The 19,533-nt window shown below is 41.8% G+C and overlaps 8 protein-coding genes across 9 annotated transcripts; 5 read left to right on the top strand and 3 right to left on the bottom strand.

The window, feature by feature from the left end:
- Positions 1-72: 72 nt before the first annotated feature.
- mRpL47 (mitochondrial ribosomal protein L47) lies at positions 73-1,127 on the top strand. The gene is made up of 3 exons (XM_064695179.1): positions 73-234; positions 315-872; positions 934-1,127. Exons 1-3 carry the CDS (start codon positions 131-133, stop codon positions 1,082-1,084), a joined length of 813 nt encoding a protein of 270 aa, XP_064551249.1. The 5' UTR covers positions 73-130; the 3' UTR covers positions 1,085-1,127.
- On the bottom strand, positions 906-2,888 carry Rlb1. The gene is made up of 2 exons (XM_064695168.1): positions 2,731-2,888; positions 906-2,678 (listed from the first exon to the last, which is right to left on the bottom strand). The coding sequence occupies exons 1-2, from the start codon at positions 2,758-2,760 to the stop codon at positions 1,128-1,130; spliced, it is 1,581 nt and encodes a 526-aa protein (XP_064551238.1). The 5' UTR covers positions 2,761-2,888; the 3' UTR covers positions 906-1,127.
- A 939-nt stretch (positions 2,889-3,827) lies between these two features.
- Caf1-55 (chromatin assembly factor 1 p55 subunit) lies at positions 3,828-5,895 on the top strand. Of its 2 annotated transcripts, none has more exons than XM_064689331.1 (3): positions 3,828-4,109; positions 4,170-4,730; positions 4,971-5,895. In XM_064689331.1, exons 1-3 carry the CDS (start codon positions 4,088-4,090, stop codon positions 5,678-5,680), a joined length of 1,293 nt encoding a protein of 430 aa, XP_064545401.1. In that variant the 5' UTR covers positions 3,828-4,087; the 3' UTR covers positions 5,681-5,895. The 2 variants fall into 2 exon arrangements, with proteins under 2 accessions (XP_064545401.1, XP_064545407.1); XM_064689337.1 differs by having other exon boundaries at positions 3,830-4,109; positions 4,173-4,730.
- Positions 5,754-8,120, bottom strand: Art3 (arginine methyltransferase 3). Its single transcript, XM_064689320.1, has 4 exons — positions 7,962-8,120; positions 7,273-7,904; positions 7,035-7,216; positions 5,754-6,582 (listed from the first exon to the last, which is right to left on the bottom strand). The coding sequence occupies exons 1-4, from the start codon at positions 7,981-7,983 to the stop codon at positions 5,892-5,894; spliced, it is 1,527 nt and encodes a 508-aa protein (XP_064545390.1). The 5' UTR covers positions 7,984-8,120; the 3' UTR covers positions 5,754-5,891.
- mRpS10 (mitochondrial ribosomal protein S10) lies at positions 6,597-9,148 on the top strand. The gene is made up of 4 exons (XM_064689359.1): positions 6,597-6,660; positions 8,158-8,232; positions 8,302-8,537; positions 8,603-9,148. The coding sequence occupies exons 1-4, from the start codon at positions 6,640-6,642 to the stop codon at positions 8,856-8,858; spliced, it is 588 nt and encodes a 195-aa protein (XP_064545429.1). The 5' UTR covers positions 6,597-6,639; the 3' UTR covers positions 8,859-9,148.
- Positions 9,149-9,369: 221 nt separating this feature from the next.
- Positions 9,370-10,701, top strand: LOC135433327 (uncharacterized). Its single transcript, XM_064689347.1, has 4 exons — positions 9,370-9,747; positions 9,810-10,007; positions 10,068-10,308; positions 10,383-10,701. Exons 1-4 carry the CDS (start codon positions 9,530-9,532, stop codon positions 10,500-10,502), a joined length of 777 nt encoding a protein of 258 aa, XP_064545417.1. The 5' UTR covers positions 9,370-9,529; the 3' UTR covers positions 10,503-10,701.
- A 346-nt stretch (positions 10,702-11,047) lies between these two features.
- Hsc70-4 (Heat shock protein 70 cognate 4) lies at positions 11,048-14,753 on the top strand. Its single transcript, XM_064697373.1, has 2 exons — positions 11,048-11,208; positions 12,733-14,753. Exon 2 carries the CDS (start codon positions 12,733-12,735, stop codon positions 14,689-14,691), a length of 1,959 nt encoding a protein of 652 aa, XP_064553443.1. The 5' UTR covers positions 11,048-11,208; the 3' UTR covers positions 14,692-14,753.
- Positions 14,113-18,221, bottom strand: Amt (Ammonium transporter). The gene is made up of 3 exons (XM_064697386.1): positions 17,761-18,221; positions 16,773-17,168; positions 14,113-16,712 (listed from the first exon to the last, which is right to left on the bottom strand). The coding sequence occupies exons 1-3, from the start codon at positions 18,204-18,206 to the stop codon at positions 15,788-15,790; spliced, it is 1,767 nt and encodes a 588-aa protein (XP_064553456.1). The 5' UTR covers positions 18,207-18,221; the 3' UTR covers positions 14,113-15,787.
- Positions 18,222-19,533: the final 1,312 nt, after the last annotated feature.

Below are 19,533 nucleotides of genomic sequence, written 5' to 3'. Positions count from 1 at the left end.
ATACTCGAGTTTAGTTGGAAAAGACTCCACCATTGCAATACTATCGATATGATTTTATAACAGCTCGCATCGTTATACTGTTGCACATCTCTAAGCGCCGGACAGCTGGGGCTGCCTCTGATTGGAAAGCATGTCTTCAACATTAATAAAATGTTTAAACTTGGCCAAAGCTGTGGGCACAGTAACGTTCAAAAGTTTGTTAACTACATCACAAAACCAATTAACAGCATGGAGGTTAGTTGAATAGACAATAACAAAGTCTCCAAGCGTAATTCCACTCGTGTTTTGTATTTTTATTTTTTTATGTAACAAAGCCCTGCGGCAGTTGGCGGTTTACTTAAATGCGGAGTGCACACAACGAGTCCCGTGCGACAGGAACGCCTAATGGAGTTCTTTGACGATCCTAAGCATTGGAGCGAGAACGAAGTGAAAGTGGGACGCGCCTGGAAACCAGATGAGCTGCGCATCAAGTCCAATAAGGAGCTGCATCAGCTGTGGTACATTTTACTCAAGGAGCGCAACATGCTGTTTACTATGGAGCACGAATGCAATGATAAAATGGAAATCTTTCCCAATCCTGAACGCATTGATAAGGTGAAAATCTCTATGGAGAATCTAGAGACAGTTGTACGCGAGCGCAACAAGGCGTATCATCTGCTGGAGACTGGCGAGACGGGCGAACGCCCACAAAGGGCGGTGCATAACGCCTTCGGTTTGCGCTGCACATACAAATCGTGTGAGCATGTGCTGCCGCCCTTTATGAACACCAAATGGATTAAATCGCGTCATTTGGGCTACGGCGGACGCGCTGTGCACAAATTTCTGCTGCAGTACCGCGAGAAGCTTTATAATGCCAAACGCAAAGCCAAAAAGTAAGAATACGAATTTATGAAAGCAAGGGGAAATTAATTTTTCTATAAACATTTATTTCAGTCGCTCACGCAATGAGGTCATGATGATACTAAGACGCAATCCCAACTTTGACTTGGAGTTATTAAAACGTAAATATTCCGACGTGGACATTGAGAAACTGCGCAGGAGCGATAAGGCGCGTGGACATTTTGTGCCCAAGGTGGATGCTTGAGAAATGTTCTATATATATTTAAATAAACATAACCCAAACGTAATTAATCATCGAACTTGATTTTTTTGCCTGTGAATTTGGCAATTTTTGGCTTCAGCTTCTGCTTGGCTAACCAAGACGGATGCATGCCGGCTACACCCGCTTCACCGTCAGTGGGAGATGGAGATGGAGCTGGAGCTGCAGCTGGAGCAGTTAATATTTCCGCAACACTGTCATCGTCATTAAACTTCGTTTTCTTGCCCTTATAGTTGGCTATAATTGGCTTTTGCTGCTGCTTGGCCATCCACGAAGGATGGCGTTCATTAGAACCTTCATAGTTATGGCCTTCATTGGAACGTTCATAGTTATGGCGTTCATTGAAACGTTCAAAGTTATGGCGTTCATTGGAACGTTCAAAGTTATGGCGTTCATTAAAGCGTGAACTGTTATGTTCCGGCTTTTTGGCCAGAGGCTTGCGTTTTCTTTGCTCCACATGTTGCTCATCATCCGATTCATTATGGCTATCACCGGATAGAACAACTGCAGTTGATAGATATGGTTGTCCCGATTCTGTAATGAAAAAAGGATCGACCACATGGGTGGGTCGTTCTTTTTCTGCTTCCTTGGCTGTCATGCGTTTGCGACTGGCACCCGCTTTCTCCCGCTGCGGTTTATTTTCTACTTCCTTCGTTTCTTCACGTTTGGGAATGGCGCCTGCTTTCTCACGCTGTGTTTTATTTCCGACTACTACTTCATTTACTTCTTTTCCAGTAAGTTTGCCTCTTGATTTCTCCTGCTTTGGCTTATTTCCCGCTTCCTTTATTTTCGTGCGTTTGGGTTTAACAACCTCTCCCTTTAGCTGTGGGGTATTTTCCCCTTCGATTTTAGGTTGCTCTGCTATTCGTTTCTTTGACTTTTCTTGTACTTTCTGTTGATTCTCATTGCATTTGGGCCTTTTCTGTTTAGTTGCCTCCAATAAATCGGATGAAGATGTAAGCATTGGATTATCTTGAATTTCGTTGTTGTCCACATTGCTTATAAGGTTCGGAGTTAACGGACATTCTATCAGGCATTCGCCAGCTGCTGTATTTATGACATCTTGCTCGCATTTGTCTTCGCCTGGTGGATTTTGCTGCAACCAGATAGTACGATTGCGTGTCTGCGCCTTCTGTTCCTTGAGCTCTTTACGTCTACGCCGCTTCTCCTCGGTTCGTTCCAATTTGAGGCGCCGCTTGCTTGTCTCCAATATTGCAGTGCGCCAGTCGTCATTGGCTTTATTACCAAGATCCAAGGCCTGTTGAAATGCTGCCACCAGCATTTGCATGATTTTGTTTAACCCCAACATGGCAATAGCTACTTCATCCGGCGTTGCACGACCATTGGTCAGCACAGCCTTGTGATTTTTACCATTTTGCAGCAGCAGCGTACGCATTATGTCCATGTATTTGAGCGACTTAAGCTCTGAAATACATACGACGCTTTTGCGTAAGCGTTCCTGGTGTTTTTCACTTTCCGGTTTCCTCTTCAGTTCATCCTTCAATTTGCGCAATTTATTCACGACCCTTGCAATGGTTTGGGCACGCGCTTGTTGTATATGTTTCTTGTTGGTAATTACCTATTGGTAAATTTTTGTAATTATTGCGCTTAAACAAATTTTGTTTACTTACCAAATTGTTAAATTCTAATTTATTGAACATTTTGTACGTGCACAGACAGCATGCTACTTTTGCCCGTTGAATTTTTTCGGGAATCGAACAACTATCGAAACTACCTTCTTACATGTAATCCAAAGCGGTAATTCTTCATTTTAGTTCCCCCACACAAAGAACGTCCGAATGAGTCGGGGTTGGTGTCTATTTATCTTAGTTTTTATTACGTTTCCATTTCCTGTGGCGAAACTTAACTTGTTTGCGTATTTTTCTAAATATAAGCAATTAAAAGTAGCCGATAACGCGGTGGCAGCACGATAATCGTGTGTCGTGCAACAACTATACTACTTTGCGATGAATTTCCGATATTTTTGAACTATCGCCAACGAGCAAGCGAGAGCTGCTAACTATCGATGACGAGTCATTTGAAATATCGAATTTTCGATTTGGCGGAGGCTATTATGTTTTTAAAACGTGTACAAAAATGAATGCAAATATTACCTTTGCCATTTGAATTGTTTGGTTAAAATAATTAAATATACATGTTAATGTTAATAGAACTAGGACTTAAATGTAGCTACATAATAAGCAGCGTCGGATCGTTGCGGATACTGACATTTTGGCTAAATGCCTTGAAATTTATCTTCGTTCTCGTTTCGATTGCTTAGGCATAGCCGACAGCCAATCCATCTAAATACTGAAAATCGTTAAAACACAAGGAACATTTTTTGTTATAACTATAACAATAACACTAACGTCCCTTTCTATGCTTGCCCAAACAATACGCATGTTCATATGTATGTATGCGTGCAGAAATGATCACACTTCACACAGGCTATCAAATATACAGGCTTTGTACGGATACACATGTACATTTTTTGGCTAAGTAGGTTTGTATGCATGTAGGTTTGAAGGGAAAAATTATTAAATACATACGTAACGTATGCATGCATGTGTGTATGAATTACTATTTATACAAATCAAACTATCGATTAAAATCATTGTATACCAAAATTCAAATGGGTTAGACTAATCGACTTTCTTACATCGCTACCGATGATATTTCTACACATCTCTGTCGCATCTAGCAGCCGACGCGCTTGCAAAAAAAAAAGGAAAATAATTTTCTAACTTTTTGCTAACAGTATTGTTGCAAAAAGTCCAAGAGCACATTCAATTTTTATAATAAAAATTTAAGTGTTATCTTAAGTATTACATTTTTAACTAGAGCGCTTGTTTAAAACGAAGCCGTAAAGCCTGTAAAATTTTGCCGACTGAGCACGCTTTTGCCGCCGCCGCTTTGTTGTTTTGGCGCCCGAATTTGCGACGCGCACAAAAATTTGCGTGAAATTATAATTTGGCTGCGTGGTCTAAAATGGTGGATCGCAGCGATAATGGTAAGTAACAAACATGGCAAACGTTGATCAAATGCCGAATTTTAACAATTTGTTTGTAAGCAGCGGAATCCTTTGACGATGCCGTCGAGGAACGTGTGATCAACGAAGAGTACAAGATATGGAAAAAGAACACTCCATTTCTATACGATCTGGTCATGACGCACGCTCTGGAATGGCCTTCACTAACGGCGCAATGGCTGCCTGATGTAACCAAACAGGATGGCAAAGATTACTCCGTTCATCGCCTGATATTGGGCACACATACCTCGGATGAACAGAATCATTTGCTGATTGCCAGCGTCCAACTGCCTAGTGAGGATGCACAGTTCGATGGCTCCCACTACGATAATGAGAAGGGCGAATTCGGTGGGTTTGGCTCAGTATGCGGTAAAATCGAGATTGAAATCAAGATCAATCACGAAGGGGAAGTGAACCGTGCACGCTACATGCCGCAAAATGCTTGCGTTATTGCTACCAAAACTCCCTCAAGCGATGTTCTCGTATTTGACTATACAAAGCATCCCAGCAAACCGGAACCATCCGGCGAATGCCAGCCGGACTTGCGTTTGCGAGGACACCAGAAGGAAGGCTACGGTCTGTCGTGGAATCCCAATTTGAATGGTAAGCACGAGGATAGCTTCATGAATTGCTTAAATACCAGTGCTAGATTAGATTTTATGATATTTTGACGAAATGTGTTACCCAATGAAGGAGGCATCTCACCGTGTCGCAGTGTCCATGTCCGTCTGTTTCCTAATTGAAAAAGCTATCTTTCCTAGTGAACATTTTATTTTATATTTTTTCTTTTTATAACCCGTTTTTTATGTAGTTCTGTTTTCACTTATCATTTTCCGTCTTTAGGTTACTTGCTCTCGGCCTCGGACGATCACACCATCTGCTTGTGGGATATCAATGCCACGCCCAAGGAGCATCGCGTTATCGATGCGAAGAATATATTCACTGGCCATACCGCCGTCGTTGAGGATGTGGCTTGGCATTTGCTGCATGAATCATTATTCGGTTCGGTGGCCGATGATCAGAAGCTGATGATTTGGGATACGCGCAACAACAACACATCAAAACCATCGCACACAGTTGATGCGCACACGGCCGAAGTAAATTGTTTGAGCTTTAATCCGTACTCCGAATTTATATTGGCCACGGGATCTGCGGATAAAACGGTCGCCTTGTGGGATTTGCGTAATCTCAAGTTGAAACTACATTCCTTTGAGTCGCACAAGGATGAAATCTTTCAGGTGCAATGGTCGCCCCATAATGAGACCATTCTGGCTTCCTCGGGCACCGATCGGCGTCTACATGTGTGGGATTTATCGAAAATTGGCGAGGAGCAGAGCTCTGAAGATGCCGAAGATGGCCCGCCCGAGCTGCTTTTCATACACGGTGGCCATACGGCAAAAATCAGCGACTTCTCCTGGAACCCAAATGAGCCATGGATCATATGCTCTGTGTCGGAGGACAATATCATGCAAGTATGGCAAATGGCCGAGAACGTGTACAACGATGAGGAGCCCGAAATACCCGCTTCCGATCTGGAAACCAACACTGCTTAAAGCAACATTATTTTATGTTTTTGGCATCTGTTTCTCTATCGCCCACCCCCTCCCATAATAAATATATGTAAAATTGTTTTTTGGCAACTGCACTGCGCCAGCTTACCTGGCAGCGGGTACTCATTTTAATTTATATATTACATACTTTTAATATTAATTAAGCTCACATTTTGTCTACAAAAAACTTGCATTAAAACAATCTGAAGACCAACTAATCCACCGAGTACTTATAATGCCTCCCAAAGGCCTCGATATCCACATGCAGTGCACGCACATCGCCCTGGTGGCGCCGGGAGCTGATTTTGCCGCTTATCACCTGATCCTTTTGCACCGTTTGTGGCTGGTCTATGAAAAAGACCGTCTGTTTCCAGTGTGTGGGCGTCTCGGCTGGCGATGTGCTGAACATGATTTGGTTATCCAGTTCAAACAGCGTGTCAAAGTAACCCACAAAGGCAGCCAATTTACCCGTTTGTGTGCACTTTAAGTGGAATTCATGCGTAAAATTCGAATAGTTAAGATCCACGGTCATCATATCAAAACTGGCAATTTGCTCGCTCTCTGTGAGTATATGCTCAGGATTTACCACCTCCATCAGGGGCTCCTCAATGCTGCGCTTGCGCAGATCACTCATATTAACCCCGTAGACATCCGACCAGAACTCAACGTGTTGTTCATGCAGCGCCTCATTTATACCCAGCAAATGCAGCGTACAGCGATTGGGCAGAATTTTGCCATTGGGCTTCAAATGGTTTTCGCGTGCATAGATAATTGTGTCCAGCATTGCCTCGTATAGCAGAAAATAGCCCATCCATTCGGAGATGATGACATCGTATTTGTCCTCTGGCAGTACAGTGTCCTCTAGTCTTCCCTTTACTAATTTTACATTTTGCACATTGTTTTTCCTGTCAATGGAAACGTTTCATATGGTTATTCATTGATAAAATAAGAAATTGAAATTAATGTGGTATCAATTATTTCAAGTAAGAGCATTTTAATTATAATTATATTAAATTTAAATTAATAAAATGGGTTCAGGATGAGACACTGGGCAAGTAGCTGTCAAACTGTATCAGACTGAAAATTGATGTACAGTTTTTAGTCCAACTACATTCTAGATGGATTTTTTGGAGTTTCTAATTAGACTTGGGACAGTTACGCACACTAAATTCTAATTCATACATTTTTCACGCATTTTGGTTCCTCTCCCGATTCTCACTTGTATGTGTTATTTACATGGATGTTTTAAAGCAAATATGGCAAAGAGTAACAAGTTTTCAACTTTTTGGGTATTCAAAAAAATAATCACAACAATAAATCTTTGAAATGCTTTGAAAACCTTTGAAAACTGGCTCACCTGACTATGTCCATAGCGGTATAGACAATCTCCGAGTTGTCAATGCCCACGACGGTCTCGGCGCCCGCTTGAGATGCAAATATAGAAAGTATACCTGTTCCACAGCCCACATCTAGCACCGACTTGCCATGCAAATATTTCTGATTTTGCATTAGAGCTGCACGGTAGCTGCTTGTGCGTACCTATGGGTATGAGAAATATTATTATTGGAGCACCACTATGTAATATGATTCTCTACCTTATCGCTGAGCATTTCGTAATGTATACCAAAGTGGGAATAGCTATTGAAGTATTCTTTATCCAGCGTTGGGGCGTTGCGCACGATGCCATTGCTGGTTGATGGCATTGCATTTCCGCCGGCCTCAACATCGCTGTGCACTTTTTGCAGGAGTGCTTTATAGTCGTTGCGCATCCTTTCCATATCCTCACTGGCCTGTTGCAGTAGTTTGCCTTGCTCAGCAATGCGTTGCATCAGCTCCGGAACGCTGGCAGCTGTCTCCGTTTCGTCAGTCTTTAGCGCATCGTAGTCATAGCACAGCCACGGCTCGTAGTCTCCGGGTTTTAGATACTTTTCATCATTCCACTGTGGCTGTTCTGTTAGTAGCAGCAGCTCTGGGCTGATTTGACCTCCACGTATGTAATTTATAAGTTTAATAAAACCATACTGATCCATTTGAAATTTCTGCTTGAGCTGCGACAAATTTACTTTGTGCTGACTGTTTAAATGCTCGATGGCCAGATCAATACTGGGAAAAACTTGCGTGCAAAACAAACAAGTTGTTGGCTCTCCCTCGTCCTCACCCATTTCTTCATCATCCTCAATGTCGTCGTATGCCTCCTCATCGGAGCTGGGCTCGCTGGACTCGTTTGCTGTCGGGGAAAATTCTGTTGTCAGCGCGTCATGTTTTGTTTTCTTATTGCACTTACCTTTCTGATCTGTGTTTTTCATATTAAGTAAATACAAAGTCTAGCTCTTAATTAAAATGCCAAAAGCTACAATTACAAATAAAAACAAATTGCTATACACAATAAAGTTTAAAAGCGCTCTTATTGGGCTGCACGTGCAAGGAGTGTCAGTGTTACCACACCCCGGCAAAATTCAATGCTCACCGTCTATCGATAGGTAATCAACGTTTTGCATCCCTGCACTTGCATAACCCTGTTTCTGGTTTCTAGCTGCAATAACAAAATGCTTCAGGTGAGCATTTGATTTTAATTTTATTGATTACTTAAAACTAATGTTTTTATTTATGTTTGTCTATTTAAGCTATTTAAGACATTACGTCTGACACAGCCAGCGCGCTTTGCCTCCGCCCTAAGCAATACAACAGCAGCAACTTTACCAAGCACCGAAGCTACGCCTCCTGCCGCCGTGGGCGAGCCTGATAAACTTTACAGTAAATTGGAAATTGAGCTGCGAGGCATAGATCCGGCGGTGCTAAAAAGTTACACCTGGTTTGCTACAACCGCTGCTGAGCATTTGGGCATTGAGTTAGGCAAGTGGTAGGTACCGGCTGAAGTTGAAACCCCAATAAATCCATATTAAATGCTCGTTTTACCACTTGCAGCTGGTCTCCTCGGAAGGCACACCACGAACGCATGACCCTGCTAAAGTCGGTGCACATTTACAAGAAGCATCGCGTCCAATATGAGATACGCACACATTTTCGCTACATGAACTTTCACAAGCTGACGGGCTCAACGCTGGACACATTCTTAGAGTACATTGAACGCAATCTGCCCGAAGGCGTGGCACTGCAAGCGTCCAAAACGGAGCTGCAGCAGATTCCCGAGCACTTGCGACAGCCACCAGAACAGGTTTAGCATTAGATTAGATATTAATTCTACTAGTTGTCGGCCTTCCACCTACATATTTAACTTTGATGTTTGATAATGCAGCCAATGAAACGATTTAACGGCAGCCTTGCGATTATTCTTGAATAGTAAATAACAAATAAAGTGCTATTGTTAATCGAAAATAGTAGCCATTGATAAGGGTAGACCTGTTATTGGCTTCATCCATTCAGGCCCCACCAGCTTTTTAGCGATAAGCTTTGGTCTTAATATTAAAATTGCAATAAAAGAGAAAACAAAAGTATTTTGTATACCCTAAAGCTGCTTATGTAATAATAATATCACTGAAGAAAATACTAGAAAAGAAATCCCTTAGAAATGTGTGGACATATTGCCAAGTTTCTATAGAGTCTTAAGGAAGTTGTCCATGCCATTATTATAATACCCTATGCAAGGGTCTAAACATTCACAGATTCATCATATCAATACTACGCATATTTTCTGTTTTTGCTCAGCTAAGTACACTTATAGTAAATATGCCCTACTAGGCAAGGGTATTTCATGAATTGGTTTTAGTCGTATCTTGACATTCATAATGGGAACTGGAAATGGGTGCACTTGACAAAAACCGAAAACTTTTGCATAGGTAGTTCAGTCGCGTGCTTCAGCCCCAGGCAAACGGATCTCTAAAATTAAGCAAAATGCGGACCGGTTACCTATGGCAGGTGCTTCTGGCCGTGGCCACGATCTACAGTTGCCTGTCGCCCGTTGCGTGCGTCTATGAGGAAACAATTCAGGCATTTCTCGAGGAGTTTCGTATACGCATGTGCCACCCGATACCGAATTTGGGCCTACCCGCATTGGATCCACTAGAGCTAGGTCCTGCAGAGACAGCTGTGAATAACAACTATCTTGTCGAGTAAGTCCGAACATTTCCTCTGCTCATATAAGCTCGATATGTAAGCCTTTAATTGTTTGTAGCTTTACCGGTTCGATTGAGGACTTTAAGCTGAATGGTCTTTCAGATTTCATTGTAAATACGCTAAAAATAAATGTTATTCCTGGAGTGACGAGGAGTACGATTAATGTCACCTTTCCACACACCTATTTGAAATCCCTATATACCGCTAAGGGTTCCTTGGCCTATATTCTGAATTTGTCCGGCGACGGCAACGCTGAGTAAGGAATATAGATGTGGATATTTGACAAACCATTTATTTCATCTCGTCACCTTTTTAGGGCGTCAATTAAAGACTTTTCGTTCGAAATCTCATGGAGAATTAAAGCGTCGACGTCTTTAGCCATCACTGGCTTACAAATCGAAATGCATATGGGAGATTTGAAAATTAACTTTGAAAATTTGTTGGAAGAGAAGCGCATTGATGATTTTGTACATGCATTGGTTAATGAAATGGGAGTCGAATTGCTAGGCGATATATGGGACTATGAGCAAAGCACAGTAGTCGACAAGCTCGAAACGGTGGGTTACTTTTGCAAGCGGAATTGAAAATTGAAAATTGTGATTCTTATCATTTTTTTTCTTACTCTTTGCAGCTGATCAATAGCAAAATATCGGATCTTCTGAAAATTATTACTGGAGGTGGTGGAGGTGGTGAAAGTTCTCCAATTTTTGAGGGAGTTGAACCGGATTGTAAGCTCGATGCCCGTAAATAAGGCTGATTAATTTGATTAATGTACTTAGCAATAAAAAATAATAACCTTCAAGGATCTAGCATTAGTAGGTTTATTATATTAGCCACTTATAAATATTTGACGTATACCTCATTAAGATAAGTAACGCGATAAATATATTTAAAGCGTATGCACTAGCTGACCACTAATCTGTTGATAAAGTGCACGTATACCTATAAAATACCGATTTCCATTCTAATCCTGTCAGTATCAGTTAAAGTATGGCTGATAACGCGTGCCATTAGCTACTTAACGCTTTCGATGTGGGGTCTTGATATCACAAATATTGTTATTGCTGTTTATTGATTTATGACTGCAAAGTGTTATAAAAATTTGTTTGTAACTTTTTAAGTTTGGCGCGCTTGTTATCTGCACGGCAAGGCCAATTTAGCAAGCAGGGCTACAGCATTTGATTATTTTCGATAAATACTGAAAGCTAATAGAGCAACACTGTTTTGGCCAGCCTTGCCACATCAGGTCAGAATATTAGAATTTTCCAGAGCAGGGCAACGCGCCTATAAGTAAAGGCACCATCGTACGCCATCATTATTCCTATTACAAGTGCCAGTTTGATCGAACGTCTGAGTGTCGACTCGACAGAAAGAAATTTAAGTGGGACAAAGAAGTGAAGAAGCAATTACACGTTTATCCATATATTTAGTACATTTTAATTAAGCAACACATAAAGGTAAGTTTTATTTTTAGCAATTTACATTCACACACAGCAGTGCACGCTAAATTTTGCACGTGCTCAATGCCGCGTGTTTGCACAGAAAAAAATTTCCAGTGAATAACATGTGCTTTTTTTGGCGTTAATCAATAATTATGCGTACTGAAAGTAGTTCATTGTAATTGTAGATTTCGAAATTTTAAATTGCGTTAAAATAGAAAAGGTTGCAAGTGCTTAAACTTTAGAATTTTAACAGAGGTACTTATTTACATATATATGAATGTCTATTCACGGCATGTACATTCAAGCATTTAAACGTATTTACAATAGTACATGCATATATATTGCGTCATTCGATTTTGCATTGCTTTGTGGATTCTAATAAATAATTAAAGCCTTGCATATACGTACATGTACATATACATACATAAGTTTGTATTTGATGTCTCATCGTAATTTGCGGATTTATTTTAAGTGTGGTTGCACTGGAATATTCCATTGAAAAAATATGCCGCATCACACGCACGCTACCTACTCATGTCATCATGAGTCATGATGACGTTCTACTGCTGACGTCCGCATTTATATTTATGATTGGAAAATTTTATTTCTTTTACTTTTATATTTAATGCTGAAAAGTTTGGTTTTATAGTTTTTATTTTCTATATTTAAGCGTGGTTAGCAACCGGCATTTCAATGTATGCGTGTGCACGCGTAGATGGAATAAAAACCTTTCAAACTTGCATACATATAAAATTTAGCGCGCGCGTGCTTGTATACTAGCGTCGTCTCTTTCTTACGCACAATAAATTGTACAATCCAATCCAGTCTGGCAACGGCGTGGTTTTGCGTACATATATGTAGATACATACTTATGTGTGTTCATGTTTGGGGTTTCAAGCATTCCAGAATTTTCGCCTTTGTGCCCATGCGGTGCTTGCACCTTTTGATGAAAATAAGCAGCTGCTGCCGAAATGAAACTCCATTGTTATCTGCCAGTTTATCTTGTTTGATTGTTGTATGTACATGTATAATATGTAAGTACATACTGTGTGCCTCGGCCATTATAATTAGTCATATGCTCACGTTTCACCGTTTTGGGTGTTGACTGTGACATTAGCAACAACCAGTTTCCGTTGACATGAAATTCAGCGCAAAAGGCATTACAAACATAAGGCGAAAAACGCTATAAAAATTTATTTCACTACTTTCATGGCCAGGGTTGCAGCCTCAGCCTTTCTACAAAATTAATTGATTAGTTTGTTAGAATGCGCTACCTACCTAATATATAATAATAATTGATTATACAACCATTAAAATATGACATATCGTTTTGTCCGATGTGTCCCCATTTAGCCGATTAAGCAATCGCTTTCCAATTTCCAATACTATGCACAGCTTTGTGTTTCTTTTAACAGAGATGCCAGAGAACACAAATTTTACAAAGTTCGTTGACACTTAAACAATTTTAGATTAAAAAAAAAAAACAATAAACCTAGTCAAATAATTAATCCACAAATAATTCTATTTCACTCATTGCAGATGTCTAAAGCTCCAGCTGTTGGTATTGATTTGGGCACAACCTACTCTTGCGTGGGTGTGTTCCAGCATGGCAAGGTTGAGATCATTGCCAACGATCAGGGTAATCGTACCACCCCATCCTATGTTGCCTTCACGGAGACGGAGCGTTTGATTGGTGATGCCGCCAAGAACCAGGTGGCCATGAATCCAACTCAAACGATCTTTGATGCTAAGCGTCTTATTGGTCGCAAATTCGATGACGCGGCCGTGCAATCCGACATGAAGCACTGGCCCTTCGAGGTCGTTAGCGTTGATGGCAAGCCCAAGATTGAAGTTACGTACAAGGATGAGAAGAAGACTTTCTTCCCCGAGGAGATCTCCTCCATGGTGTTGACCAAAATGAAGGAGACCGCCGAGGCGTACCTGGGCAAGACGGTTACCAATGCCGTCATCACTGTGCCTGCCTATTTCAACGACTCACAGCGTCAGGCGACAAAGGATGCTGGTACCATCGCCGGTTTGAACGTATTGCGTATTATCAACGAGCCAACCGCCGCGGCCATTGCCTATGGTCTCGACAAGAAGGCTGTTGGAGAGCGTAATGTGTTGATTTTCGATTTGGGCGGCGGTACCTTCGATGTCTCCATTCTGTCTATTGATGACGGCATCTTCGAGGTCAAATCTACGGCCGGTGATACCCATTTGGGTGGTGAGGACTTTGACAATCGTCTAGTCACTCACTTTGTACAGGAATTCAAGCGCAAGCACAAGAAGGATCTTACCACCAACAAGCGTGCTCTGCGTCGTCTGCGCACCGCCTGTGAGCGTGCAAAGCGTACGCTGTCTTCCTCCACCCAGGCTAGCATTGAAATTGATTCGCTGTTCGAGGGTACCGATTTCTATACCTCGATTACGCGTGCTCGTTTCGAGGAGCTGAACGCTGATCTTTTCCGCAGCACCATGGATCCCGTGGAGAAGGCTCTGCGTGATGCCAAGCTGGACAAGTCGGCCATTCACGATATTGTGCTGGTCGGTGGCTCCACTCGTATCCCCAAGGTGCAGCGCCTGTTGCAGGATCTGTTCAACGGCAAGGAGCTGAACAAGTCCATCAATCCCGATGAGGCTGTTGCCTATGGTGCTGCCGTCCAGGCTGCCATCTTGCACGGCGACAAGTCGCAGGAGGTGCAGGATCTGCTGCTGCTCGATGTTACCCCTCTGTCTCTGGGTATCGAGACTGCTGGTGGCGTGATGAGCGTGCTCATCAAGCGTAACACCACCATTCCCACTAAGCAGACGCAGACCTTCACCACCTATTCGGACAATCAGCCCGGTGTGTTGATCCAAGTGTACGAGGGCGAGCGCGCCATGACCAAGGATAACAATCTGTTGGGCAAATTCGAACTGTCGGGTATCCCACCAGCACCACGAGGTGTGCCTCAGATTGAGGTGACCTTCGACATTGATGCCAACGGTATTCTGAATGTGACCGCCCTGGAGCGTTCGACCAACAAGGAGAACAAGATTACGATCACCAATGACAAGGGTCGTCTGTCCAAGGAGGATATTGAGCGTATGGTCAACGAGGCCGAGAAGTACCGTAATGAGGACGAGAAGCAGAAGGAGACCATCTCTGCCAAGAACGCTCTAGAGTCGTACTGCTTCAACATGAAGGCCACCCTTGACGAGGACAATCTGAAGAGCAAGATTTCGGACTCGGATCGCACCACCATTATGGACAAGTGCAACGAGACCATCAAGTGGCTCGACGCCAATCAGCTGGCCGATAAGGAGGAATACGAACACCGCCAAAAGGAGCTGGAGGGCGTTTGCAATCCAATCATCACCAAGCTTTACCAGAGCGCCGGTGGTGCTCCTGGTGGCATGCCCGGCGGTATGCCTGGTGGTATGCCTGGCGCAGGCGCTGCTCCTGGAGCTGCTGGTGCCGGCGGTGCTGGCCCCACCATCGAGGAGGTCGATTAATCAACTCGCCAACCAAAAACCACACAATAAATCAATTACACAATTTACATTTTACACGAAAACATATTCAACTTGGATTCTAAATTAGAAAATACCAACCAACCACAAGAACAAACGACAACTGCTCTTGAAAGTTATATTATAATAATACAACTGCAACACGTAAAATATATATAAATATTAATAGAAACCAAACACTGCTATAAACTTAGGATAATACATATATATTATATTATTATCGTACATCGATCGATCATCCAAACAATATTTGCTTGTACTTGAATAAAATAAATCAATTTGAGATTTGCAGAAAATTAAATCTTTTTTAATACGGTAAAGCTGAAGTTATACGAAAACTGCGAGCCTTATACTAGCAGCCGTTTGCGCCCAAAAGACTGCATCAATTGATTCTGTTAAAAAACAATCTAGGTTGTTTATTTTGAAAATGTAGCATAAGATAGGGCTTTTGTTTAATTTAGCAGAATTGGGAAATCATGACTTTCATGGCGTAAACGCAGAAATAGTCTCGAATCAACGGGTTTCTTTTTTGGTTTTTCTAATTAATGTCTTTTCTTGATATATACATATAAACTAGCTCCTGTAGAGGTCTACCTCAAAGCTTTATAACTTCCTGTCCATTGCAGTTCTATTATTTGTATACCCTTGAATAATAATAAAGAATTCTAGATCAGTATAAGCAGCTCATATATCATTTTCGGAAAGTCCATTCGCAGAAAATTCCAATCGGTAAATTAGTTGTATGAAACCTTTTTTGTTTACCAAACGATCGTCCTTAAACTAATTTCCAAAGATCTTCGTTCAAATTCACTTGAGATGTTTCACGCTTTTCGCAAAATCCACCCCTCTTGGATGACAAATGCGGGTCAAAGTTTAAATGGGCGTAGTACTATTATAAATTGACACAATTGATTAATACAATTTTAAATTTCAATCTACAACTAACTAAATAAGAAATATATAATGTCAAAAATAGTTTGAATAGGAACCATGTTATTAGCCCAATGGGTTTGCAAGAGACTCATATTAAAGACTTGACTATTCTGCGGTTTTAGTTTATGAATTGAAATGGATCTTTTTAGTCCAACCAGGCAAAGTTGCCATCTTTGTCCAGTCTGGCCACTGGGCTAGTAACCGGCAGCTCACTGTTGTTAGGCTTGTAGGAGCCCTTGTCCTGGCTCCAGTTGTCCTTTATAACATGCACCGATCTCACCTTGCGCCCAAAGACGCTACTCGGCTTTTCTTGCTCCATGTTGGCAGATTTTAGATTAAGCGTTATGTCTGTTTCAAGTTGCTGTTCCTCAAGTGTTTTCTGGGCTGTGCCCAACTTCTTAGTCTTGCCAGTCACTTGCTCCAGGTAGGATTGCCATTGCTGCAGTTTGTCGTCCGCAGCGCGAAGCTGCTCGATGCTGCGCTCATGGCCCGGATTGATGCCAATGGGCTGAATGCCGATAATCTCTTGCAGATCGATCTTGATGGGGGCCAGCGCAGAAATAGCGCGTGACAGTCCAATTTGTGAGTGACGTATTCGATGCTCGGTGAGATCGGCGCCCAGCAGCTCCTCGTGCGGATCCATGCGTATGGGTATTATTTTATTAATGACATATAGCAACATTATCGTCGAGCAAATGCCCCAGCAGGCCAAGCAAAAGACGGACAGCGTTTGTATTCCCAGCAGATACCAGCCGCCGCCCTTGAACAGACCACTGCGTCCCTTAGTCGTGTCCAGAGGTATAGGATTGTCAGCAAATAGGCCAACGGCAATGACACCCCAAATACCGCAGACACCGTGCACAGAACTGGCGCCCACCGGATCATCCACACCCATTCGATCGAAAAGCGGCATGGCCACAACACACAGCAGCGAGCCCAAGGCACCAATGATCAGCGCTTCCCAGGCGCGATAGAGAAAGCAACCGGCCGTGATGGAGACCAGCGAGCCCAAAATGCCGTTAATGAGATCCATGATGTCCATGCGGCCATCGTGTCGCCAGAACGAGTAACTATAAATGGGTGTGATTGATCAATTTTCGGCAAATCTTTGTTGGTTTATCTTCACTTACAGCGAACTAACAAATCCGCCGCCAAATGAGCCCATCATGGTCATTACGGCTGCACGCGCTGCATACTGCCACTTGGCACCGCTGACGCCGTAGGTGCTGCCTGAATTGAAGGCCAGCCAGCCCCACCAGAGCACAAAGAGACCCATGCACGCATTAACCGGATTGCCCAGGGGCAGCGGGTCAATACCGTCGGCATAGCGGCCCAAACGTGGCCCCAACATGGCAGCCGAAGCAAAGGATGCGGCGCCGCCAATCAAATGCACCGGACCGCTGCCGGCAATATCCACGGCGCCCAGATTGTTAAGGAATCCATGTTCGCCCCACACCCAGCCAGCGGGTATGCAATAGACCGCCGTATTCAGGAACGAGAACAAACAGTACGCTTTGAAATTGCAACTGTGGAAAAGAGTGTATATCAGTGATGTGGAAACCTATCGATAACTGAATAATCATTAGATAAATATCGAAATGCTGTGTCCGATAATTTAAGCACGTGAATATATGAATCGTGATTGAAGGTCTAGTTTTAACACACTTGAAAAGGGCATTATAATTTTAAAATAAATGGGAGCCCGGAGAGATTTCACTTTACTTCTTACATATTTGCAAAAACGTATCACATCGGATTACTATAGGAACTATGGGCCACGCTTCCGCAAAAGTATTTAATCTGCATATCACTATTTAATCTGTATATCAGTGATGTGGAAACCTATCGATAGCTAAATAATCATTAGATAAATATCGAAAGGCTATGTCCGATAATTTAAGCACGTAAATATATGAATCGTGATTGAAGGTCTAGTTTAAGCACAATTGAATAGGGCAATTTAATTTTAATAGATATGGGTAACCCAGAGAGGGAAGCCAGAGGTCTCACTATATTCATTAAATATTAGCTAAAAAGTATCAATTCGGATTACTATAGGAACTATGGTATACTATTCTTTCTTCTCTTGTAATTAATTAGGGTACATTTTTAACCTACCGTTCGGCCATGGCGCCGCTCACAATCGTTGTGGACGTCGTCGCAAATGACAATTGAAACAGGAAAGCAGCAAATATTTGTCCCATCAGCTCGTCGCCAACGGGCGGATCGAGTAGAAAATCACCTATGGCTATGAATGGATTGGAGAATGGTCCGCGTCCGAAGCTCATGCCGTAGCCAAAAAGCCAATAGGTGAAGCCGCCAAGCACAATATCAATTACATTCTTCATCATGATGTTCACCTCGTTCTTGATGGAAACGCAGCCTGACTCCAACATGCCGAAGCCCGTTTGCATGGTAAAGATGATAAAGGATGAGGTCAGCACCCAATTGGTATCCTCAACGGATAGATCATATAGTCCTGGTATCACATAGCTGCTGTTCCGGATAACACCCTTCATTGCTGTCACCTGTGCGGCTGTAGCGTTCACCAACTTCGAAGCCATTTTGTTTTTTTTTTCTGTTAACTTCCGGTCCACGTCCGGTGTTCAGTGGATTTAATCTACAAGTGAAGTCTATGCAAATGTCTTTCGGAAGGAAAATTACAAATAACATTCATTTAATTTAAATGCATGCTAATCACAGCGCCCACCGAAAGCTATATTATTTAGCTGCATTTCGTGTGCGTGCTGTTTACAGCGAACGAGCTAATTATACCCTTTATCCAGGTAAATGAGCTGAGAGGGTATGCTAGGGTTTTCAACGTTTATGTAACTGGCCAGAGTGGTATATAAGACCCTATAAAGCGTTTTTGCTTGCCTGGTCTACACACAGAGGCTCTCTATAGAGATATAAACGTAAACAGAAAATATATATAATAGTACCATATAAAACTAAAAATTTCCCAACACTGAAACATGGAATGTTTATTGCCTAAACTCTTTCTATTTGCCAGATATATAAAGTAAAAAAAATGTATAAAAAATAGAAAGAAAAATTAGGAAAATGTATCTAAATTTTTTTTTATCTAGTTGAACGCCTTTGAGTACAAGATATCCACCTGTGTTATTTTTGCCATTGTTTAACCTTGCGAACTTGATATTGCGATTAAGTTAATGTTGTTGTTGTCATTGTATTTTGTTGCCGTTGCATGCCTCGGACACTTTGCAAAATTAATGAACACAATGCATTTTGCATGAAATTCAATTACGAGATATACCTATTTACAATTTATTTTTACTCTGTAGCCTTATACAGCAGGTATATCACTTACATAAGTGTGCACATATGTATGTGTATATTTTATCTTGATATAGTCTCTGATTTCCGGTTAAATTGTTATTTGTTCTTTGGTAGCGGCGCAGTGTTTATCCATGCATTAGAACCATAGAACAATTAATATAAATAATGCATTTCCAACATACATATGTTTCGGTTTCAAGTTGAGATATACATAATTAAATACGAATTTTTGTTAGAGCTTAATGTGTTTTATGTGGGTTGAAGAACATTCCGGCATAATGTTGACTATCGTATGTTTTCAACATGTTGCTGACAAAAGTTGCTGAGTCCGTTGAACAGTGGGAGCAGGATTGCTAATGATGGCCTTTACATTTTCAGGTTTGTGTTTTTCGTGTTTTCTCTCTCTCTCCCTCTCTCTCTCTCTCTTGTAGCGAGGTGTCTGATTTGCCTAAATGTTAGAGAATGTAGTCAATAAAATCAGTAGGCCTTATGAACTCTCTAAGTGATTATTTTAAAATTTAATGTTCTTTTACGTGCATAAAAATATATTAACATAAATAGAAATATATATATAAATACAGGCATTTTAAA

The sequence above is a fragment of the Drosophila montana genome, unplaced genomic scaffold, assembly GCF_035044405.1.
Source record: "Drosophila montana isolate Dmon_TW-CO22-7 unplaced genomic scaffold, ASM3504440v1 contig_1505_1, whole genome shotgun sequence".
In the NCBI taxonomy this organism is placed as follows: domain Eukaryota; kingdom Metazoa; phylum Arthropoda; class Insecta; order Diptera; family Drosophilidae; genus Drosophila; species Drosophila montana.
This window is presented reverse-complemented; position numbering and strand designations above follow the sequence as displayed.